General features: G+C 42.2%; 2 protein-coding genes across 2 annotated transcripts; one reads left to right on the forward strand and one right to left on the reverse strand.

Annotated features, from left to right (window-relative positions):
* Positions 1-6,373: 6,373 nt before the first annotated feature.
* Positions 6,374-23,539, reverse strand: LOC132864447 (tripartite motif-containing protein 16-like). The gene is made up of 6 exons (XM_060897861.1): positions 22,952-23,539; positions 21,955-22,050; positions 10,068-10,301; positions 9,720-9,879; positions 9,263-9,322; positions 6,374-7,192 (listed from the first exon to the last, which is right to left on the reverse strand). The coding sequence occupies exons 1-6, from the start codon at positions 23,537-23,539 to the stop codon at positions 6,663-6,665; spliced, it is 1,668 nt and encodes a 555-aa protein (XP_060753844.1). The 3' UTR covers positions 6,374-6,662.
* On the forward strand, positions 14,149-19,891 carry LOC132864436 (protein NYNRIN-like). The gene is made up of 3 exons (XM_060897851.1): positions 14,149-14,325; positions 15,011-15,613; positions 16,452-19,891. Exons 2-3 carry the CDS (start codon positions 15,164-15,166, stop codon positions 17,958-17,960), a joined length of 1,959 nt encoding a protein of 652 aa, XP_060753834.1. The 5' UTR covers positions 14,149-14,325; positions 15,011-15,163; the 3' UTR covers positions 17,961-19,891.
* Positions 23,540-25,425: the final 1,886 nt, after the last annotated feature.

Genomic DNA, 25,425 nt, shown 5'->3' on the forward strand with positions numbered 1-25,425 from the left:
CATTTGACTGCAGTGTGCTAGAGTGGAGTGCTCGGAAGACTTGCAGACTCTGCAGGATTGATGCTGAAACTGATCAGAGGAAACTGGTTTGAACACGGCATGGTTATTTTGTGACAGTGCTCGGTCAAAAAGATTGACTAGCATTTTCAGGCAGTTATCATTACAAGGGGGTTTGGATGCTGCACTGTTCTCACTCTCTACGGGTGACTCTACTGTGTGGCAGACTGTAGCCGAGTCGTCAGGTGCCGGAGTATGGACGTGAGCTGTCACTGATCTAAGGCACTTTGATTTGGAGAGCACCTGTCCTTTCATTTCAATTTGATAGCGATCAATGCGCTCTTGGATCTCACTAGCGGCCCATTTATCTGGCGCTTTGAACTTGAGAACAGCAGCAAGTGTGGGATCTGGGCAGGATTTAACAAACATCACGGCTGCCTCCTGACATGGATTTTCCATCCGTCATCCAAGTCTTTTCAAGCCCTCCTCTGCTATGTCAACTGCCTTATTCAGTCGAAGCCAGTACTCTACGGGAGTCTCTCCAGCCACCGGAGCTGTGCGATAGAAATCAGCCATAGGCATACATGAGTATGTTACTTCACTGAAATGTTGCCTGAGAATATCATAGATGACCTTTGGATTTTCTCGAGGTTTCATAGACGGGCTGCTTCTCAGAGTTATCCTCACTATGTCCTTTGCTTTGCCCATTAACTTAGACATTATTTCAGAGTGCTGTTCATCCAAAGGTGTGGTTCATTTCCTGAGGTACACTTCCATTAACTCTTCCCATTTACAGACTGTGTTTTTATCAGACCCATCTCCTCGGAAAACCGGAGGTTCTCTCACATCTGACTGGAGGACTAACTTTGCACCAGCTAAGGTGAGGAAAGTGGGATCTCTGGGTAACTGGCCTGTATTGCTCTGAGCTTGTGTGCCACTGACATCTCTTTCCCCACACTCGCCCCTTAACTGCTCTCTTATAGTCTGTCCTACCTGCTGAGCAATGTGTGTTATCAGGTTATTCAAAGCAAGGTTTGTAGTAGCTGGAAGTGTGTCTCCCTGGCCTAGACTAGCTGCTGCATGACCAGGTAAGCGAGTGGAGCAAAAAGCTGGGGAATCTACATTAGCTGCTGGTCGGGTCGGGTTACTAGATAACCCACTGACTGATCTCCCCCTTCCAAGAGAGAAACTAAAATTATCATCTGACACTTTGTCTTCATCCATTTTTCCAACATATGTCATTTTCAACCTTCTATGACACTTGACTGTTCACAATAAAAATTTACCAAAATGACAAATTGACCCTTTTCCATAAAGTGTTACATCACTGTATTGATAACAGTTCCAAAAGACTTTTTACTCAGTTAGCACTGGAAAGTTTGTTTATATCATGTGTGACGCAGCAAGCTCTGGTGACCAAGCTGACGTTGATCCACAGCTCCAATTGCGATGACGAACCGGTCTGAAGCAGCGTGGATCCGGGTCACGGCACCACTGTAGCCGGCCTAATATGACACACCATCCGGCAGTTGATCTGTGTTGTGTCTTGGTTGTGTGTGAACAAAGAATGAGATGAAAACAACTGCTGCCTTGCCAACCAGGGGGAGGAATTTATTCTATGTGAAACATATTAATATAAGTACAGCAACTTCGCTCTGGTTTAACATGCACACCTTTAAAGGAGAAACAAAAAATGCAGCAGACACATGAAAAACCACCCGCGTGTTCTTGTAGCCTAGCTTACATTAGCTTATGAGGCTAACAAACTGCCAAAGTGCTGTACTCAATGAAAAATAATACATTCATATAACAAGATAAACACTATAACACAAGAGACCAACATTAGCAACTTACACAAAGTAACATACAAGTCTCTGTCTAGTGTTTTACCGTGTTTCACACAACAACGACCGGAGCGACGACCAAGTCTTACCTCTCCTCAGCAGCGCCTTCAGCCGACTGAGGAAAGAGGCGCGAATAACAGTAACACAGCATCACACACAGTGTCAAAATAAAAGACGACTACCAAAATAAAAGCTCCCTAAAAAGAACTCATTCAAAACTGAATATACAATGAAAATACAATAAAAGAAAGGGATTTTGGTGGAATATAAAGCTCACACGCTCACATGGGCTACATCCGCATTGGTGAAAAGGGGGTATCCATAAAGTGGCTTGACTTATCAAATGTTTACAGCAGTGTTTTTATTTCCCCATGGTTCCTGTTTTCGAATCGCTGATATGGCAAAGTTTGCTTCAAGTGAGGAGACGTTTATGTAACATTTTATGTCAGGAATCTGCAGTGTAACTTTTTCATTCTGTGCATTTTTTAATCCTTTACTTAATTAAATCATGTCTTTTAAGGCAAGTGATGAAGTCATGATCAGAGGTGGAAAAACTGGATTGACAAAGTAAAAGTCCTGCTCAGGTTTTCCTTCTGCCTGTGCTCTCAACACAGGTGATTTCACCAATTAGCTCATCAACCTGGCTGAGGGGATGTGGTAATTAGGATCAGCTGGTTCATTGAATTGGCTGGAGCAAAAATGTGGCAGGGTTTTTACTTTCTGCACCCGGGTTTTTCCACCTCTGGTCATGATGCATCCCTTAACTGTAGCTACATTACAAGCACACAGATGATTGACTGCGTTTGAGCCGAGGAAGTAAATTCTGTATTTCATGAACACAAGTTCATTCGGCGTGATTCGTTTGTGTGCTGCAGTACGTTCGAGGCTCCGGATCCTGTACTGAAGCTGCTGGATGATAACGGGAACATCGCTGAAGAACTCAACGTCCTCAAGTGGAACACAGACAGCGTGGAGGAATTCCTTGGTGAAAAACTCGACCTCATTTAACACCTCTCATCTCCTCTTTTCTGTTTACACACATCACATCCAAACCAATGCACCATGTAGGAGTTGTTTTAATGTTCTAGTCATCCAAACAAAGTTTATAATGAAATCACTTCATCCTTTTCCACCTTAGTTTTTAATTCACCTCTTCAGATTTCAACTAGGTGTGGGACGATCTTAAAGGGATCCTCCAGCTGATTTACTCTTAAATTTATGTGAAGTAAAAGTATTCATTAATTTCAACAGTCAAATATTCATTTTCAAAGACCAAATAGTGTTCTGGAAAAATGAATTTTTATTAAAATACCAGACAGGCCTCCAGCGGACGTGACATATGCGATGACGTGGCGTAGTGGAAGTTTGGAGCAACTCGGCTGTTTATATCCTCTGCTTACATCATGGTTTTGTTAGTTTTACAAGTATTTTTACCAAATTTATAGGTTTTTAAATAAGTAAAGTATGCTTCATTGCACAGCATCTCATCTCATCTCATTATCTCTAGCCGCTTTATCCTTCTACAGGGTCGCAGGCAAGCTGGAGCCTATCCCAGCTGACTATGGGCGAAACGTGGGGTACACCCTGGACAAGTCGCCAGGTCATCACAGGGCTGACACATAGACACAGACAACCATTCACACTCTCATTCACACCTACGGTCAATTTAGAGTCACCAGTTAACCTAACCTGCATGTCTTTGGACTGTGGGGGAAACCGGAGCACCCGGAGGAAACCCACGCGGACACGGGGAGAACATGCAAACTCCACACAGAAAGGCCCTCGCCGGCCCCGGAGCTTGAACCCAGGACCTTCTATTGCACAGCATATAAATGTCAAAATGATGCTAAAAAGAAGGCCAAGAAGATATCCTTTCACCATTTACCTGGCCAGAATTGTCAAACTATTCATAAGAAATGGATTCATGCCATCAGAAGACCTCACAACAATCTGCCTGCATTGCCCTACTTATGCTCCGAACATTCTGAATCACCGTATTTCGACAAATCAACGGAATTACAAGCAAGATTAATGGGGTGTAACAACTTTCGAACTTTGGGAAACAGAGGAACAGGAAGCAGGCTTCAAAACAGGTGAGTTCTTTTAGTTTAATGCACTTTTCAGTGCCCAAACATACACATGCATGACGGGGTGCCATGACTCTCTCTCTCATTCCTGACTGTCTGAAAGACACACAGAGACACAGGTAAACAGACAGCCGGTAATTTGATACAGGTGGAGCTCATCACATGTTAGCTGCTGGTTCAACCTGCCTCCTCGCCATTCACAGCCGATGCTTGACCACGCCCCCGCTGTCACATGGGGGCTTCCAGAATAAAAAGAAAGAAAAGGCGATGCCGTGCCAACAATATTTGCCCACTGTTCAGCTCCAAAAGTCTGCCAATGCAGTGCTGAGCGTCAAGAGAGACAACAACAACAACACCAGGAAGTTAATTTCGACTTTGTTCTACCATGGTTCTTTGTAGTATACAGGGTTGGATCCAGCCCAAGAATCTGACAGATGCACATTTGCAGAAATGTTTTCACTAATTTTACCAGATCGCTATGGATTTTCACAGGGGTGTAGAGCACGCTGAGCCCTTTCCGAAGAGGGCAGCCACGGCTCACTACGACCGTGGCTTGGCCCAGTCTGTTGGTTGAGCGTGGCTATAGCCCATTTAGTCAACTAGCGGTAAAGTAAACAAATGCCCCATGACTGATACCAATGGTAGACACATATTTCTGCATGCGCATCGGTCTGGATCCATCCTTGGTATATTATTGGTGTCTTACCTGGTGAACTGTAACCGGTATTCTGATGCATCGAGGCATCAGAATTGCATGGTAGTTTCCATTTCATTTTCATTTATATGCTCGAAACATGAATTAACCAGAAAGAGGGATATTGCTGTGCAAACAGATGAACCAGTCAGTGTTGAAATCCAGAGAGAGACAGTTGTCTTCGAAAACCAGATTATCCAGTGTTCTTTGTTGGGAGATGAAAGCATCTCATTAGATGATTCGTTCGAACTCTACGAGCAAAACTACGATGTAAGCAGAGGATATAAACAGCCAAGTTGCTCCAAGCTTCCACTACGCCGCGTCATCGTGTACATCACTTCCGCAGGAGGCCCATCTGGTATTTTAATAAAAATAAATTTTTCTTGAACACTATTTGGTCTCCGAAAATGAATGTTTGACTGTTGAAATCTATGAATACTTTTACTAAACATAAGTTTAAGAATAAATCCACTGGATGATCCCTTTAAATCTTATCATGATTTACGCCTAATTATGGCATTCCTTTAGAACAGGACTGGATCCCAGGCGTCCTTCTCCTTATCATCAGCCCTTTTCCAGCTGTTCCATCTGAAACTGTAGTTTTATTTTGCTTTTTGTCTTTTTTGTACTGTATATTTGTCTGAACAGAGAATCCTGACGATACTGGATCGGTGGTGTTTGTGTTTTTTCCCCGTACGCTAGCGCACGTGTGGAGCTGCACATGAGTGAAGGCCTCACAGGAAACCAGTGTGTGGTGTGTGAGGCCTGAAGTGTGTGCAGTTCCCAGTGTGTAGTGATGGAGAGAGACGCGAGCGCTCCCTCTGGGATTTAAACTGATCTCTTATTAATACAGTTTTGTTTCGACACAGTGTTTGGATCTTGAGTTTATGAAGCATCTTTTATAAACCTGAGTTTGATTAATGGTCGTCATTTAGCCTTCAATGAAAATAGAAAGAGAAAAGTAGCCACACGGAAAAGTTTGAGTTTTAATGCCCTGATAGGTAAACAGTATTTTATTATTTTAATTGATTACATCTGTTAGTTTTAAAGTACAAGAAACTACTACAAATGAGTTTATAACATTAAAAAAAAAAAACTGACATTAAATCAGGCATCCAAGAGGAAATACAGTCCCAAGTCAGAAAAAAGATATCGTATGCTGAAATTGAAATTAAAACTGAAAACAATGATTTGTAAATAATCTTTATAGGTGTAGATTCCAAAATCTGCAAAATGAGTGTTTATTCCATATTTTAAATGTTATTTTTTAAGGGGTCTGACTGTTAAGTGCATTTCTTAAACAGAAAATGGTTAAAAATTTAAATATGTTCTGACACACAGTAGGGTGTGTTTCCACCAGCAGCAGGACAGAAAGATGTGGTAGTTTGAGAAACGTTGATTATTTCTGAAGAAACCGATTTTGCAAAAAACATTTACATCTTAAATTCTGTTTCTCACAATAACAAATCTCATAATAGTGCATAGATTTAAAACAAATGCTTTCAAAGAGACTATTTTTTTTCTAGAAACATCCTACATTAAGACATTTTTATTGTGGTGCTTGAAAGTTTGTGAACCCTTTAGAATTTTCTATATTTCTGCATAAAAATGACCTAAAACATCAGATTTTCACACAAGTGCTAAACGTAGATAAAGAGAACCCAGTTCAGCAAATGAGACAAAAATATTATACTTGGTCATTTATTTATTGAGGAAAATGATCCAATATTACATATCTGTGAGTGGCAAAAGTATGTGAACCTCTAGGATTAGCAGTTAATTTGAAGGTGAAATTAGAGTCAGGTGTTTTCAATCAATGGGATGACAATCAGGTGTGAGTGGGCACCCTGTTTTCACAAACTTTCAAGCACCACTATATGTAATTCATTTAGAATTAATCTATAAAACAGAAGCACTTTGAAAATAATAATTAATTAGTGCCACAGGTCTGCACACAAAAGTGTCTTTGTATTTCAGGGAGAAATTCAATCTGACACCTCAGTTATAATTTTACTCAACATTTCAACTTTTACCAACATTTCATTTTTTCATCGGATCACAAAACCTCACAGATGAGTCAGAACCAATCCAGAACCCAGCGTATAGAGGCTGAGTGAATGTGGTGTGGACTCTGTGGAGGAGCCTCATCGTGTCAGAGACGCTGTAGAAGGACAGAGTTCCTGCACTGTGATCCACATACACTCCTATTCTGGAGGATGATGGACCTCGGAGATCAGTCTTAATATCGTTGTGTCGGTAAGAGACAAAGGAAGAAAAACACACCAGACTCCAGGACTGACTGTTGTATCCAAACCCACACTCACAACTCAGTCCTTTCCTGGTGATCTCTTTATATGAGACTGATATGTCCACATCACCCCTCTTCTCCACCTCCCAGTAACAGCGTCCACACACACTCTCCTTACACAACACCTGCCACCTGGAGTAAAATCTCTCTGGATGATCAGAGTATCTCTGTTCTGTCTCACTGTGTCTCACCGCTCTGTTCTTCTCAGACAGAATGAGGTTAGGATGTGCTGTGTTTGGATCCAGAGTCCGATAACAGAAATCTAAAACAATAAAATATCCACAGGTTAGATGTTCACACACATTCACACCTACAGTCAATTTAGAGTGAGTGTGAATGGTTGTCTGTGTCTATGTGTCAGCCCTGTGATGACCTGGTGACTTGTCCAGGTTGTACCCCACCTTTCGCCCGTAGTCAGCTGGGATAGGCTCCAGCTTGCCTGCGACCCTGTAGAACAGGATAAAGAGGCTACAGATAATGAGATAATGAGATGAGGTTAGATGTTAATCGCAGGATTTATAAGAAGTGTGTGTGAGACACCTGTCTGTCGTGAGGCTCTGAAGCGCGTATGGAGTAGAAGGGGGCGTGGCAGACAAAACCACGTGACCGATGACAAACGAAGCCTCGGTTATGATCACTGAGCTTTATATAAAATCTGGAGCTCGTGGGCTCGTCAGACTGAAGCCATCTGGACGCCATCTTACCACTCACCTCGTGTGTATTTGGTTTGTGTGTTAAACCATCGTATCTGATCAAATGTGCCCCAAATTTGGTCAGTTTCTCCTGACCCCTCCCCCCATTACCACCTCATATTTTCTCAACTTCACCCCCCATTCCTGACATCTCTTTATAGTGCTCCCCTTTGTGGGGATTTTTTTCTTTTCCAGTCCAGTCTCCGATCAATTTTTTTGATAGCTCTTTTACCACAATAATCATTTTTATGGAGATTATTTCAGTTTTTCTCTGATACAGTGCATCTTTCTCTTTCATATAGTTCTTCCATCCTTTGTATTTATTATACCAACACAAAGGCTGTACAATACTTCCTTCCTATTTAGGACAGCTGTTGAAACAGGATTATTTTCTCATGTTATTTTCCATTTTCACTTCATTCTCACAGTCATGTCTTAACAGTATTTATTGGTCACGGTCATTGTCATGCAGCCTGCAACCAATAAATACTGTTAAGACATGACTTTGAGAATGAAGTGAAAATGGAAAACAACATTAGAAAATAATCCAGTTTCTGTCCTTAACAGAAAAGTAGCATACAGCTTTTGTATTGATATAATAAAGATATAATAAAGAAAGAAGAAATATATGAAATAAAGATACACTGTATAAGAGAACAACTGAAATGATCTCTAAAAATAATTATAGTAGGAAAAGAGCCGTTCAAAAAAATGATCAGACTGAACTGGAAAAGAAAAAAATAAACAGTAGCAATGAAGGGAAGCGCTATAAAGATATGTAAGGAATGGGGGGTAAAGTTGAGAAAATAAGAGGAGGGAATGAAAGGAAAAAACTCAGGAGATACTTTTCTTGGGGCAAATTTGATCAAATACGACGGTTTAACACACAAACCAATCCACATGGTGTGAGTGGTAAGATGGCGTCCAGATGGCTTCACTCGTCTCTACAGAGGGGAATGGGTTCGGAGCCCTCCAGGTTTTATATCGAGCTCAGTGCATTCAACAGAGTTCACTAGCGACACTTACTGCTCAGAGAAATGTACAGCATTAATTTCTACATCACATCGGTGTTCTGCTGCTTTACATTATAATTCACACAATGTTCCATTTTGAAATAACTTACGTCATAAGGCTTTTTTATATGCCTTTTTGTTATTCAGTGCGTACTCTTATTTCTCTCTCACACACACAGTCGACTCTCTGGAACAGTACTGATGAATCTTTAAAGAGTCTTAGCTTCAGCAATTTCAATTGTTTTATCAAAAGTACTATTATCGCTTCAGATCAGCATTCCTTTCTCTTTTCCTCACACTGTCATTTCATTTTTTACTTCTTTTTGTTTTTTTCTATTTATTGAAATATTGCATTTTTTCCTTGTCTCTGTGTGACGAGTTTTATTCTTTATAACAGTAATCCATTATTTTTTTCTGCCGAGTGAGATTAGATTACTAGTTATTTCTAGGCAGCATTTTATCCTTCGTATGGATTAGATTTCTGTGTGTGATATAAATAAACTTATTGATATACATTCTGTGTGTTTTAGAAAGAAAGAAAGAAAGAAAGAAAGAAAGAAAGAAAGCCCATCAAGTGGGCGGTCCTCCTCTGAGCTGAACTGTGTGTGTGGTGTGTTTTACACCTACACTGCAGAAAATCTTCTCTGCTCTTTGGTTTTGAGGGTAAAATCATGTGAACTGCTGCAGCTGTAGAGACACAGAGACAAAATGGAGACTGAAAAATGACACGAAAACAGTTTTAAGGATCATGAGAACAAGCAAAAAAACCTTTTCCCAGCTGAAGCTCTGACAATGTGTGTGTTTTTACTTTCTGATGGATTTTATGGAGGAATTAAGGCCTCGGTTCTGATCTAATGTTCATCATATTTGTTATGTGTAAAGTTCAATGAGATTAGTTTGTGGATTTGTGATTAAGGTCCTGTTTATCTGGGAAATTTATTTGTAATTGGCACATGTATTTTCTGAGGCTAATACTAATGCCTTGTGATTTGATGCAGTTTTGTTCCTGCTTATGTTTTATTTCCGTTACATTAATTTTATGTCTCTCTTTACTGTGATACAGAACAAATGCTTGTTTGTTTACCTTGTAGATGGATTTTGTTGAATTCCTCCTCACAGATTTCCTCGACTCGTTTTTTCAGATCTGAGAGAGATTTCCTCACTCCATCAAATGAGAGATGTTGATTGACAGTGAAGCTGGGTGAGTCGTCACATCCAGGAGAAACACAGAGAGACGGGAAACTCTACAGAGAGGAAACACAGAATAGAGAAGGAGAAAAGTGTAGGAGAGGAACGAATGAATCTCAGACTGAATCAGACCAAAGACACACTTGGGATCTCAGACAGGAACATTTATTGTTGCTGTAATGAGCTTTTAGGAGGAAACTTTGTGAGGAACAGCGCCCTCTGTAGATCAGACAGTGAGTGTTACCTGGAGGAAGTGGATGGGATCGTCTGTGTGTGAAAGCTGCTCCAGCTCAGTGACTCTCCTCTGAAGATCAGCAATCTCCTGCTCCAGTTGCTTCAGGAGTCGTTCAGCTTGACTCAGTTCAGCTTTCTCCTGAGCTCTGATCAGCTCCGTCATCTCCGAGCGCTTTTTCTCCATGGAGCTGATCATCTCAGTAAAGATCCTCTCACTGTCATCTACTGCTGCCTGTGAAAGCTTCTGTTAGAACACACACACACGTACGTGGTGGTCAAATGGGAAACTCTCTATAAAATAAATAAACACTCTGTATGTGTGTCTTAAGGAGAATCTCTCTACCCAAGTTGCCATTGTAGTTTTATGCAACGTAGAAGCGATTTTTTAAAAGAAATTGCGAATCTCCTGTGTTTCTCTGAAGGGAGGTTTTGGGTTTTTTCTTCCTGTCAGAGATCTCTTTTTCAGAAAAGTTGTATCTGCTCCTCATGTCATGTGACTTAAATGAGAAAATGTGTTTCCATTTCATTTTTGTGAAATACTGCTTGATTGAATTATCTGAAAAACCACCTCATGCGAGTGTAAAAACTTTCTTTGCAATATTTGGGAGGCTTTTGAAAATTCTGTATTTGCTTCTGTCAGGTTCACCTGGGGTTGAACTTGGATATCTGGTGTAACAGGCCAGAGCTCTACCCCTGTGCCACAAGGTGGGATTATAACACCCAGATGCAGAGACTGATGAGGTTAACGTGCATAATCACGGGTAACTTTAGGAGCAAGATCAATGTAATTCTCCTATTTTATATTAAACTTTGGTCAAATATCTGTCACATTTTGCATTTTGTGCAATTTATTTTACCTTGCGCAATACCAGAAAAATTCAGTTGAAATCAAGCCATTTGAGGCGAATTGGTCCGACTCTGAAAAAACTTGCCATTTTGATTTCCCGGCAAACAATGATTTTCATGACGTCACGTGTGGGACGCCATTTTTATGAGAAAATGACCTGGTGGTTTTCTGCAAATTTCTTCAACGTTATCACGTAATTATTAAAATGATTAACAGATGTATCATAGGAGGGTGTGGCAACACCAATCTTGATGGGATTAGTACTCATTGTTTTCCAAAAGACCGGACAATGAGAGAGAAATGTGAGCGCTTCGTGTGAGGCACCCGGAAAAATTGGCTACATGCTACAGACTACAGCATTATTTGCGGTGGTCACTTCACAAGGCCCAATGACTTTGAGAACTAGTTGCAGTGGGAAATGGGCTTCGCGAGGCAACTTGATCTGAAAAAAGGCACAGTTCCATCTGTCAAAATGCCCAAAGCAACACTGTCTCCATGTGTGTCAGCGTCACCAAAGGAGCCAGCCGTGTTCGTCTTCCCTGACAGAAGGCGAAGTGCCGCATCCACTGAGGCCCTCGAAGCCGAGGACCAAGCAGAGCCGAGAAAAAAACCAAGAAAATCAGCAATTCACAAGTTGATTGTTGCCAGGGTAAGAAATAATTCTGACATCTCATTATATTCTTCATCCAAAGGTGAAGTAACATTGTGATCAGGTGACAATTCCATATTTAATTGCAAAATCACTAGCTGCTAAACTTGGTCTACACAGGCTGTGCACTGAAACTGTGCAAGCTCTCGCAGCCTCCTAGTGGTTCCGCAGGTGGCGTCATGAATCTGGCTCCAGACTCCCTTGGGATTTTTCCAGATGCGTTTTGTTATTTTTTTTCTGCTGTAGACAGATGGCCTTGTGCAAAATTAGTCTTCTGGATGAGTGTGTAAAGGGACATACTTTCATATAAAAAAAAAAAACGAAATTGGTCCAGGACATGCACTTTAAGCAGATGAGGGTTTTTTTTTTTTTACTTGATCGCAGGACAGGAATATCCAAACAGCAAGAAGACAATAAATCAGAGTATTGTCCAGGCATGGGTCAAAATCCAGTGTCAGTCAAAGTTAGAATACAAGCCAAAATGGCAGACAAGGGTCAACAAAAGGTGAATCCTCAAAAACAGGCTTAGTTACTGGGCTTGAACAGAATATCAACTCAAAACTGACCAAAGAACTCAGGAAAGCGAGGAGTTGAAATAGCCACATAAACCAGACTCAGGTGAACACAGTACATACAGTACATACAGTAGATAATTAGACCAAACAAAGACACTGAGGACCCCATATGGCCAAAAAAGGAACAGCAGTCATAAAGTCTTGACACGTTCCTTGTTTTTATTTCACTGGACCGGCGGCTACAGTTATCGACAGTCCATGATAATTGACACCTTTTCAGATTTACCAATTTTAAAAAAGCAATTTTACAAAGGTGAGTTTCAGTTCCAACAGTTATTATTGGTTAATTAATCAACCGGAAGACCCCCCTCGCCCTTTGAGCTTGTCATCTGATGACACAGCTCGTTATCTGAGATGGAATTTTTTTAGCACGATCAGTAAGTTGAGGAAAACCCAGACGTTATCATCGCAGGTAAGCGTGGTGGAAAGATCATGGACATGTTTTTACTGATCAAATTCACCGATATTTCATGATCTCCTTGTCGAAACCTACTTTGTTTCTTGCTCTTTCATTTGAGAGTCACCATTTTGTATCTAAACGCGCATTTGAGAAGTCATATGAGGTGTCGATAATACTGATCACTTTTACCGGTGTCCACCATTATCGACACCCTGTGGAATTAAGTGACATTTACAACTGTTATGGATCAAGCTTTGTGTAACATTGTTGAAGTAGATGAAGTACTTTAAAAAAATAAAAGTGCTGTGATTTATCATAAATTTTTTCTCTGATTCATAACAGAATGGAATGTTTATAGAGTAGTTGGAATATGATTGCAATAAATATAATTAGACCAGAATTAACTTCCTAGCATATAAAAAATTACATGCTGGTGTAGGTACAGTCCCTTTAGAAACTACATTTCCCATCAGCCCACTTCCGCGTTGACCTGTGTCACGCCGGGGCGGGATCACCACCACGTCCTTTCTGAAGGCATAAGAGAAAAGAGGAATGCTCTGCTCTTTCTCTCTGGTGTCCGGATTCCAAGCGGTCTGGACGCATAAAGAGACCAGAAAACCAGATAAAGACGTCTTTTCTTTTCTTTCTTGCAAGAATCAGAGTTTCGCGCTTTTCTTTGTCTTACCTTTGGCCACGGTAGACTCTAAGATCGCGCGATTTTAAACTCAGTGAGTTACAACCGGTTTCATTCATTAAGTACGTATGACTGCAGCTCAGAGCAGTCAATTTATAATTAGGAGCGACCAGAATTCCTCCTGATTGAAGTGCTGTGTACATCAGTTTGATCAGAGACTTTGATTTTCATCACGACTGTCGTCGGATCAAGAGAAGCTCTCTGTCCACAGAATCGACTCACGGAATCGACTCACGTGCTCCAGGAGACTCAGAAGTTTTAGAACATCTCCCTAATCTTGCATATAAGCGAGATACTGGAAATACAGTGAGACTGTCAAAATTTTGGGCATAAAGATCAGTCTTAGGAATTTAGCTTTTATTGAAAGTGTGAATTTAAACCCAGGTTTATTGTTTACACTGCTCGACATGCAGCGTGTTGAATTGTTGATTGTTCTGTTTTTTTTTTATCTCAATTGTTTTAATAGATAGGCTGTGCATGCTTCTTTTTACTAATATCCTCAATCTCCTTAACACACATCTTAACCTTATCAAGATTTCAGGGAGTTTGATAATGTTATAAGTAGGTAGAATTCCTTTGTCTCAAGGCGAACCACGGGGATTCACTTCCCCCCTTTCACAGATAACATTCCAACTTTATAGCTGTAAGAATATAATCCTGAATACTCCTAAACCTACTCTTGTAAATGCGCAGCCCAAGGGTGACTGTCGTTTAGTGTAACAGTTTAGGGTTTACTTTAGGCCAGCTACAATACGTGCTGCTCTGTACATTTTGCACTTCCACATGTTCTGTTCCCGTTTCATATCCTGATTTTGTATATGTTTTCGTGTGAAACATCCTGTTAACTGTGCATAACTCTTGTGTGACCTTGACTGTGTGCAAAGCACATTCTGTAATTTTCCACTGCTGACACTCCCTGCGAGGAGTGTATATAAACGCCCCGACGCAGCTGCGCGTTGGGCACGGCTGAGAATAAACCAGATTGATTTAACTCGTGTGGTTTGTTCTCGTTTGTCCCAGGAGTACTCCTTTGGTAACGCATCTGAACAGCACACAGCGCAATCCTAACAATTTGGTGACCCCGACGTGATACTCTCAATCAGGTAAGACATGTTTGATTGACTACCTGGTTGGCAGTAGCTCCGTAGCGCCCTAAGGAGGGCTTTGTTTTCCCTGGCTCGAGTCCAGGAAGAGCGCGCTATAGAAATTTGGATAAATATCTGCTGTTTGTTTCTGTTCAGATCCGTTTGCTTTACTGTACAATGGGGGGCTCGTATCCTAAACCTGAGGTCACAGACACCCCGGCGGAATGGATGAATAGGTGCGGTTTAGGCTATTACGTTACGCCGTGGCTGGACAATTTGGCTGGGTGGACGGAGGCAAATCCTCAGATTCCATCGTATCCCCGTGATGGGACGTTTAATCCAGGCTTCCTTGCTTCAGTGCACCGTATGATTTACGAAAGCTTAGGCGATCCGGATTGGGACCGCCCTTATATGCGCGCAGGGTATGGTAAATGGTTTGACATGAAGAAGGTATGGGATAAATCAAAGGGTGTTTACACCCCGAGACCTGTTTTAAAGGCTATTCCAAAACCAAGCTCCTTCCCCTGTTCTCTCTGCTCTTCCCAACACCCTGTGGGCGGATCATAAGGACGATGTGGGCTCTGTGAGCTGCTCTCCGTATGAAGCTGTTATTAAACACTCTACACCTGTTTATGTTAAACAATACCCTCTGTCTCCTAGTAAGCTCAATGGTATTGACAATATTCTAAAATCTCTTTTGCAGCAAGGTGTCGTGGTTCCTTGTGTCAGCCCGTATAACACCCCAGTGAACCCGGTCCCAAAACCGGATGGCACATGGCGCTTCACTCAAGACCTACGTAAAATAAATGAACTCATCGTTCCCGTGGCTCCAGTGGTCCCTGACGTTCCTTCTCTTATGTCTTCTATTCCGTGTGACCATGCTTATTTCTCTGTGATTGATTTGTGCTCTGCCTTTTACAGTGTTCCTGTGGGCCATGAGACTCAGCCCCTGTTTGCTTTCACACACAGGGGAAGACAATACACGTGGACGCGGTTGCCACAGGGTTTCATTGACTCACCGGCGGTCTTCACTGCCGTATTGCAGGACGCGCTGGCTGATCTCTGTCTTCCCCGGGGCTCCACGGTGCTCCAGTACGCGGATGATCTCCTGGTAACGGCGGAGGATCAAGACGCTTGTGCTGCCGCCACATTGTCTCTCCTCACACTCCTGGCGCAGAAGGGTTTCAAGGTCTCCCGCACGAAGTTGCAGTTTTGCCTCACAACTGTTCGCTACTTGGGACATGACCTCTCCCAGGGTTCCAGGAAGCTTAGCCCGGAACGCGTTAAAGTCATTATGGACACTCAGGTGCCTGCAACCAAGCACGCTCTCATGGCATTTCTGGGCCTCATCAATTACTGTCGTCAATGGATCCCTGACTGTTCAATCTATGACAAGTGTTTGCGTTCAGCTATAAGTCACTCAGATCCTTTGACTCAGCCCCTGGTCTGGACTGAGGACATGCTAACGGCCTTCAAGGCTCTGAAGCAAGCTTTGTGCTCCGCCCCTGCTCTCGGGCTGCCGAACTATCGTTTGCCGTTTCACCTGTATGTGTGCAATCAGAAGGGGACCGCCTCTGGGGTGCTGGCTCAGGAGCACGGGGGGGGGCATGCGACCTTGCGCGTTTCTGTCTAAAACTCTTGACGCTGTGGCACAAGGGCTTCCTGGCTGTCTTAGGGCTGTTGCTGCGTGTGCTCTCATGGTCACGGACGCTGAAAAACTTGTTTTGTCGCACCCGCTCATTTTACACACTTCACATGACGTCGTGTACATTCTGCGGAATCTTAGCACTCAGCATTTGTCTGCTCAGCATCGCTCTGGCTATGAGTTTATTCTTTTGGCCACAGAGCATCTCACTGTTAAGCCCTCCTCGTCGTTTGATTCTGTCGCCCACGCTCTTCAGCGTCTTCTTAACTCACAGGATGACGATGTTGCGTTTGACTCACATGACTGTCTTTCTAATATCGTTTTTGAGACTAGCATCCGCCCAGACTTACACTCCACCCCTCTTTCCACAGGCGATTCTCTTTTTGTAGATGGTTCCTGTTCCCGCCCTGCGGATGGTGTGTTCCTGTGTGGTTACTCTGTTTGTCGCCTCCCTGATGAAATTGTTGAAGCTCATTCTTTGCCTTTTTCTTCTGCTCAGGCTGCGGAGCTCTATGCTTTGACTCGCGCGTGTATTTTGGCTCAAGACACAGACGTTACTATTTACACCGACTCACGCTACGCTTTCGGCGTGGCGCACGACTTCGGCCGCATTTGGGCGTCTCGGGGGTTTACGACAGCTGACGGTAAGCCCATTTCTCATTCTTCACTTGTTACTGATTTAATCACTGCCTGTCTCCTTCCGTGCACGTTGGCCATTGTTAAGACACGCGCGCACACAAGAGGGGACTCATTTGAAGTAAAGGGCAATTCATTCGCTGATCGAGTCGCTAAAGCTGCAGCCGCATCCGGTGTCCTGCCTCCAGGCTTTAACTGCGCTTTAGTTTCTACTGATCGCATGGTTAGCGCTGTCTTACCTGACATAGATCTCATTTCCATCCAGGCCTCGGCCTCTGTGGCAGATACGCAGTTCTGGGACGCCCAGGGCGCGACAGAGAAGAGTGGCGTTTTGCTTGACGCACAGGGCCGTCTTTGTTTACCTCGTCACTGTACTCCCTTTCTCGTCCGCGAGTTCCATGGTCCCACTCATCGCGGCCGAAGAGGGGTAGTGGAGGATATGAACAGAACATTCTGCATCAATAATTTGCACACAGACGCACACAACATTCTGGACAAGTGTTTAACGTGCGCCCAGAATAATCTATCTAAACCAGGCGCGGTACATCAGCACCTTCCCATACCCGACACGCCTTTCCAAGAATGGCAGATCGACTTCACTCACATGCCAAAGCAGGGCCCGTTCAAATACCTTTTGGTCATGATTGACAAATTTTCACGGTGGATTGAGGCTTTCCCGTGTAGCAAAGAGAACGCCCGAACAGCAGTGAACAAACTTACACAGGAAATTATCCCACGTTACGGTCTTCCGGTAGGAATTGACTCTGATAAGGGAACGCCGTTCACCTCTAAGGTAACGCAGGAGCTATGTAAAGACCTCAAGATCAATTGGCGTTTTCATATCCCATACCATCCACAGTCCTCTGGCATTGTGGAGCGCGCGAATAGAACAATTAAGGGTAAGTTGCGTAAGGCTATGCAAGACGCAGGCACGAAAAATTGGGTCCAAGTTTTACCGTTGGTCCTTGCTGATATGCGCATGACTGCTCAGGTCGCTCTCGACAATTTATCTCCGTACGAGCTCGTCATGGGACTCCCCTTTCCTGTCCCTTGGCGTAGAGGCATGCAGGTTATAGGAACGGGTGATCTTGAAGTACATCTCAGCGAGTACGCGGTGGGTCTCATGCGGGTGCTGGATGAGTATTGGGCGAGAGTAAATTCCAAAAAGCCTCCCATTCCAGAGGCACACACTCACCCCTTTGAGGTAGGGGACAGAGTTTTAGTAAAGAGATTTGCTAAACTAAACGCTCCCATGGAGGAGTCACCCTACAGTGGGCCCACCGATGTACTCGCTGTAACTCGCACGGCTGTGCTAACGGACCTTTTTCCACAGTGGATCCATGCCAGCAGAATAAAGAAGGCTCCAATGTAATAGACATCTATATTGTTGATGCTTAACAGACTTTTGTGTTTCAGAAAGTTGCTGTGACAATAGCTGACGGCCTTTTCAGGGATCCCCTTCCAGCATCTGGAGCAATCCAGTTTCGGCTGATCTACAAAGAGGGGATGGTTGGTGAGTCTTGCAAAGTTCTGGGCTGAAGAGTCTGAAATGCACGGGAGCCTGTGACATTTTTCGCCGTCTGCACCCTGTGAGCATTAGAGAACAAAGTCAGTGACCAGTATGACTTTCTTCATCATCGTGCTGATCTCAACGCTTGGGGCAGGGTTACCCGCACAAGCAATACACCGGGACCCAAGGAATAACGAGTTTTGGAAATATGTAAACTTCACTGTAAAAACATCAATGAATATGAGTAAACCCTGCTATGTGTGTTCTTTGTTACCCCATGACAGCAGCGCTCCCTTTCCGGTCCGAATAGCCCCGTCTAACTACTCTGAGGTTAATATGACATGGCTCAGCCTGTGGCCCTCGTATAATCAAACTAAGGTTTTCCTGACAGACAATACAGACCCAGAGGTAAGGTTGTCAATACACTGGGATACCTCTATGAATTATTCAGTATGCTTTCATCGATATGAAGGTAACAGTACGGAAGTAGACCGAGAGGCGTTCAATCACTGTAGTCTTTCGAACCCAACCGTATGTATCCGGAAAAATGTTTCTTCCCCCTGGCAGAAAGGTCTACCTGGCTGCCGTTGTCAATATACCTTTAACCTGAAACAGGACACGGCGGGACGTACCATGTTTAATTCTGACCACCCGATCTGGCTACCAGATTGGTATTGGGATTGCGACCGGGGTAAGTTGTGGTCTTACCTTCCCTCTCTTCAACGCGGCCTGTGTGCCCTGGTTCAGGTCCAGCATGCATTTACTGTTGTGCCCGTCCCTGAGGTTCTCAATACGGGCCGAAGGCGGCGATCCGTAGACGACGATTTTTTCCCGCCTCGTGAACATCAATTAGAAAGCAAATGGAATAAATTTTGGCAATCGTTGGTCCCACAATACGGTCTAACACAGGTATGGAACCAACTAGAAGTAACTCACTATCGTCTTGCTACCTTTGTTAATGCTACTAACGCCACTATGGAAGGCATCCGCGTCGAACTAACGGCGCTGCGCTTAATGACAACCCAGAATCGAATGGCTTTAGACATACTTCTCGCTAAAGAGGGCGGTGTTTGTGCAATGATAGGCGACTCTTGCTGTACCTTCGTTCCTAATAAGGACGACGAAAGCTTCAGGGAGATTGCAAAACAATTAGGAAAGATGCGACAGGTAGCTCACGATTTACATATGGACGAGCAAGCTAGCTCGCCCTGGGGATGGGGGTGGTTGCACGTTTTGTTCGGAGGTCTGGCTCCTTATATCTCTATGATCATTCCCGTTGTGTTTATTGGCCTTCTGGTATGCCTGTGTGGCCCGTTTCTTTTCCGTTGTTGCATGGATCGTATATATAATATGATGATCTCGCACACAGGTTATGTCCCTGTGTCGGCCACGACTGGGGTGTGAATAATACTCTGGGCTTGCGTCAGAGTATTAAAGAGGGGATTGTAAGAATATAATCCTGAATACTCCTAAACCTACTCTTGTAAATGCGCGGCCCAAGGGTGACTGTCGTTTAGTGTAACAGTTTAGGGTTTACTTTAGGCCAGCTACAATACGTGCTGCTCTGTACATTTTGCACTTCCACATGTTCTGTTCCCGTTTCATATCCTGATTTTGTATATGTTTTCGTGTGAAACATCCTGTTAACTGTGCATAACTCTTGTGTGACCTTGACTGTGTGCAAAGCACATTCTGTAATTTTCCACTGCTGACACTCCCTGCGAGGAGTGTATATAAACGCCCCGACGCAGCTGCGCGTTGGGCACGGCTGAGAATAAACCAGATTGATTTAACTCGTGTGGTTTGTTCTCGTTTGTCCCAGGAGTACTCCTTTGGTAACGCATCTGAACAGCACACAGCGCAATCCTAACAATAGCCCTCTCTCACACACACACACACACACACACACACTCGCTCTCCCCTTTCACAGATAACATTCCAACTTTATAGCCCTCTCACACACGCGCACACACACACACACACACACACACACACACACGCTCTTACACACACATACACCATATCATATTTGAATATATCTGCTGACATTATTCATTTTATTTTTATCTTTGTTATAATAAATTCATTTATTAAACAAACTGTTTTATTTGTGTGCTTAATATACTCGAAGTCACCCAATCTCTCAAAGAATTCAAAAAGGTGCATATAAGTTATGTAATATGGTAAGTGATCAATAAAAATTTGGAATATACCATAATTTAGCTGTTTGGTAATTTACTATTAAGCACCAGGATTAATGGTATGATTTACTTTGAATGATTCACTGATTCACTTTGAATGATTCACTGATTCGATTCACTTGAACGATTCACTTGAGTGATTCACTTCAAACGATTCAAATGAGACTGATTCATTTTAATTATTAACCTTCAAATTTAATGAGACTGATTTAATGAGATCACTTAATAATTACCAAATGCACCTACACTGGAAATATTCAGATTTTTTTTTTTGCAGTTTGTTGTAAATATCTACCACATATTACAATATCAGGAGACATTTTATATTTTGTTTCGAGGAATTACATGCGACCTTTGAACTGGATTTTCATGTGGTTACAATGTCAATTGCTTTATTGGTAAACTACAGAACTAGTGTTAGATTTAAAGCCATGATTTAAGTTAGTTTTATAATTGCAGAGTGTAATTTAGGATTGTTAAGATGTTAAGACTTTATGAGTTTAATTCTGAATCCTAGGCTTGTGACCTTCCTCCAGTGAAGTAGAGAAGTGCTGACCTACTTTGCTAGACTAGACATAAACATGTCTTTGTTTAAAATGGTAAATGCTGAGTTGTTAAGGACATATTCTTGATAAATTGTAAATGCTGAGTTGTTAAGAACATATTCTTGATATGGGATGTTTTGCCTATGATTGTTTTACTACATATTAATGAAATTAAGATGTAATTTGCTGACTTAGCACAAGACTTAGCACATTTACATGCGCGCACACATAACACACACACACACACACATTTTCACCCTCTACACACCAAGGACACACACACACACATCTTACACCCACCCCTCTCTGAGGTCACACACACACACATATTCGATAGACAATACATAAACACAGCTGCCGTTGAAAGAGATTATAATTTGTTATAAAAGTTGTCTGTAAAATTTCATCTTTGCCGAGAAAACTGTGAATAAACAGCAGTGAAACCGATCTCTGTTTTTTTGCGGTGTTTTTTCGCCCCAGAATTCTGCAGGTGGCACGAGGGCACTGGTCTCGAGAAGTTGACCATTCCAGCTGGGGGAAGCCTTTCAACTAGAAATTATTAAAAACAACAATTAATGATTAACAAAATGTGAAATGTGAAAATACTTAGAAAGTAGGTAGAAAGTGGAATAAAAAGATTTTCTGACAGGTTAAACATCAGTTAATTTGTTTTCAAACATTAGTATTACTTCCTCATTTAGTACGTAAGCACCGACATCCATATATTTATATAAAAGATATTATGTACTAAATATAAGTCTATGTAAAACACATTTTCAATAAAAACTATGTTTTGTTAACTTAATACCACATACTGATTATTTTTTAAAAAATAATCATCTGGATGTCAATAATTGTGAAACAGTGGCAATAACTGTGGACAAAGCTGTCAATAATTGTGGAATGGCATCACGTGATCTGATACGCTAAGTAATTGGGAATCAACTCATTTTTTTTCTATTGGAAGTTTGAGCAATTATTCATGCACAATTTATATTGAAAGTATTTTCTACTTTTGCAACGGCCAAAAGATGGTTAAGGTGTCAATAATTGTAGCCGCCACTGTATTTAAGCAGGTTAATTGAAACACAGCTACTCTTCACTCCTCACCTTAATAGTGTCCACAGTCTGTTTCAGCTGCTGCACCTCCTTCTGCTTCTCCTGGATCCTCTGCTGGGATTTCATCTGCTCCTCCTTTCGCTCATTCTGAGAACAAATAAAATACATTTTAAAAATACATTTAATCATGTTCTACAGAATTATAGCAAAAATTAAAAAGAGAAATTAAAAATGAAAAAAAAAATCAATGAAAACATTTCAATGAAAACTACAAATATCACCTCGAGAACTAACTAAAATTAACACACAGACAGACTGATCTGAGAGCAGTGCGCGTCATCACTGTTTCCTTTTATTTCTCAGAGACTTTGGGGGGGGGGGGGGGGGACATGCACAGTGCACATCTGGATTCATGAGAGTTATTTATTTGTTCAGCAGTAAAATCCAGAGTCATAGTCAGGTTTACTTCTTTAAGGTGCTGTGTGTACATTCAAAACCACACCCAATTCCACCGGATTAAAGGAACCATCAGTGAACATGGGCTTTGAACTTTATTAATCTCATCGATGTTCACATTAACACGGAGTTTTGACCAAAATCTCTGCAGAGATTTGAACTTTCCAGAATCAGGATCATTCATCCCAAAGACGTTTTCAGAAATGGACCACAAATCCACTCACATTCAGAAAGATAAAGTTCTACAATAAAGATTTTTGTATTTGTAGAATTAAATGGGGTTATGGGGGTTATGTGGTTATTAAATGGGGTTATGAAATATGATCTCCAGTGACAGAGCTTTAACACAGTCACGTGAGCACTTTAGTTTAAAATGCTGGAAGAAGGTTGTTGGGTGTTGGCTGTTTAAAGCACATTGACTGGTCTGAACTCTTTTACATTTATTTACATGTTACCCTTTGACTGGAAATAAAAATTTACTTCACAGAGAATGACAGTCAGAGAAACCATTAAATCCACTGAATAGAGATTAGATTAGAAATAGAATTTGTATAAAATGGCTTGGAAAAGAAAAATGATGTCCAGTTCTCACCTGTTTTTCATTTCTTTCTGTTTTAGCTGAAACTGTATCATGACCTTTATGTTCACCTGTCATACACAAATGACAGATGAAGCTTTGGTCAGTACGACAGAAGATCTCCATCAGTTTGTCATGTTCAGAGCAGATCATCTCTTGGAGCTCTGCACAGGCTTCAACTAACTTGTGCTTCTTAAAGGCAGGAGACTGATAGTGAGGTTTAAGATGATCTTCACAATAGGAGACCTTACAAACCAGACAGGAATTAGTGGCTTTGCATTTTCTTCCAATACAGGAATCGCACTCCACATCTCCAGGTCCAGCGTAACAGTGAGCAGGAGAAGCAGCTTGGAGTTCAGTCTTCTTCAGTTTCTCCACCACTTCAGCCAGCATGTTGTTCCTGTGTAGAACAGGCCTTGGAGTGAAAGTCTCTCTGCATTGGGGGCAGCTGTAGATGCCCTTCACATCCTCCGGATCCCAGAATCCATTAATACACACCTTACAGAAATTGTGCCCACAGTGAATAGTTACAGGATCCTTCAGAACATCCAGACACACTGGACAGATGAACTGATTCTGGTCTGAAATACCAACCTCTGCCATTTTTTTGTGCAATCACACACTGAGAGCAAAAAGAGACAGACAGAAGGAGAGGAGATTCTGAGAACTGTGCGAGTTTCGTTTTCTCTGAAACAAAATGAAATGAAATTCCTGGTTCTGTGTGTGTGAGAGAGCGAGAGAGAGAGAGAGAGAGAGAGAGAGAGAGTAGGTGTGGCTTTACAAAGAGAAGGAGCTGGGATTTAAAAATAAAGTGTCGCTGGAGAGAGATATTTTAGTGTAAAGGAGCATCTCTGTGATTTAAAGTCAGATTAAGTGAAATCTGATTTATTCGTTTTTGTTTATGTGAATGTGGTTCATCATCACTGTCATGTAGGTATTCTGTTTGTTCTACTGACTCCTGTTATGCCTTTGGGGTAGTTCAGATTTTGGGAAAACCTTGCACTCTTACGGCTTTAAGGCCGCTGATGGTAAGCCAATATCACATGCTTCTCTTGTTGCGGCTCTTTTGGAACCATGTTCCCTTCCAAAACAACTGTCCATCGTCAAAACCAAAAGATCATGGTTCTGGTGACTTATCTGAGGCCTGTGGGAAGTGCTTAGCAGACTGTCAGCAAGTGGGTAGCCAAAGAGGGCAAATCTTGCCCACATGTTTCCAAATCACCCATTTATTTGAGGTTTTCTCATTTCTCTTTGTCTCCTAACAGCCTCAACATAGCTTTTTGAGTTCCAAATTGTCTCCTTTTGAGGTAATTATGAGCCGACCATTCCCAACCCCATGGACCAAAGTTAACCCTGTTGTTTCATTTACAGGTAATCTAGATGTGATTGTTGGTGATTGTACTCAAGCTTTGATTGAGAAATTGAGTAGTGTATGTGGTGATGTCTCTGTGTCTCTTTCTTTGCCCACAGAAAAGTCACGTTTTCACACACACATCGAGTAATTTTTGTATTAGCTTTCTCATGACAACCACTTATGACCCATTTGCCGGCACAACTTGTGAATGTCACTTATATAGCTGGACCATACAGCTGTATCTACCATATACCGTAGCTGTATCTACCATATAGCTGCCACTTATATAGCTGTACTTATTTAGCTGTATTTGTTTTTTATGTTGTTATTTGCAGATTTGTGGTCCTGTGATGTTTAATGTAGCACCATGGTCCTGGAGAAACATTTTAACTGTGTACTGTACCAACTGTTTATGATTGAAATGACAATAAAAAAGCCTTGACCTTGACCATGGCAAGACCTCAAACTTATAGACAAGGAAGGTCTAGTGTGATCAAGCATGCACCAGGTCCTTTCAGGATCGATCTAACAGGGCATTGGTAGAGATATTCAGGGGCGGACTGGCAATCTGTGCGTTCTGGAAAAGTCCAGAACGGCTGTCTGGTCTACGGCCGTCGGCCCTGTTCAATAAACAAAATTTTCAGTCTATCACCTAACAACAGGTGGCGCTAAGATGATAATTTATCTGTCAATCATTATTCCATAGGCCGTAAAGCCAACAAAGAAGAGTAATGTTAGTGTCTGTCAACAGAAAGATGGCAAGCAGAAAATGTACAGAGAAAGGTGGATGGGAAAAGTTAAAACAAAAGAAAGTGAAGTCACTTGAAGCATATGCTTCAAAATGTAGAAAGCTCATAGAGCTTTTTGGCAGCAGTGCAACTGCAAGCAGCAGCAGTAACACTCATGTCACATTATCACCGAGCGAGACTGAGAACCAGGTGGACATCCAACCTGACCAACCACATGCTGATGATGATCGTCATGATGAGGGGCAGGCAGCTGAGGGAATTTCACCAGAGGAGGAGGTACCTGTAAATGACAACGACATAAAACCATAGCATAAAACAGGTTATGTAAAGGCCACTCACAGACCCCTCACATAGTAGGCCAATCTTCTATTGACTGGATTTGCGGT

Source organism: Neoarius graeffei, chromosome 17 (assembly GCF_027579695.1).
Source record: "Neoarius graeffei isolate fNeoGra1 chromosome 17, fNeoGra1.pri, whole genome shotgun sequence".
Taxonomy (NCBI): Eukaryota; Metazoa; Chordata; class Actinopteri; order Siluriformes; family Ariidae; genus Neoarius; species Neoarius graeffei.

Bases quoted from the DNA above. Each gene is read 5' to 3' on its own strand.
- LOC132864447 (XM_060897861.1), bottom strand. From the start codon at position 23,539: ATGGCAGAGGTTGGTATTTCAGACCAGAATCAGTTCATCTGTCCAGTG. The intron at 9,880-10,067 runs GTAACACTCACT...TCCTCTCTGTAG, and splicing joins ATCCCATCCACTTCCTCCAG to AGTTTCCCGTCTCTCTGTGT. The intron at 7,193-9,262 runs GTAGGTGTAAAA...TTATTGTTTTAG, and splicing joins CAGAGAAGATTTTCTGCAGT to ATTTCTGTTATCGGACTCTG.
- LOC132864436 (XM_060897851.1), top strand. From the start codon at position 15,164: ATGTCTTCTATTCCGTGTGACCATGCTTATTTCTCTGTGATTGATTTG. The intron at 15,614-16,451 runs GTGCCTGCAACC...TCTTCTGCTCAG, and splicing joins AAGTCATTATGGACACTCAG to GCTGCGGAGCTCTATGCTTT.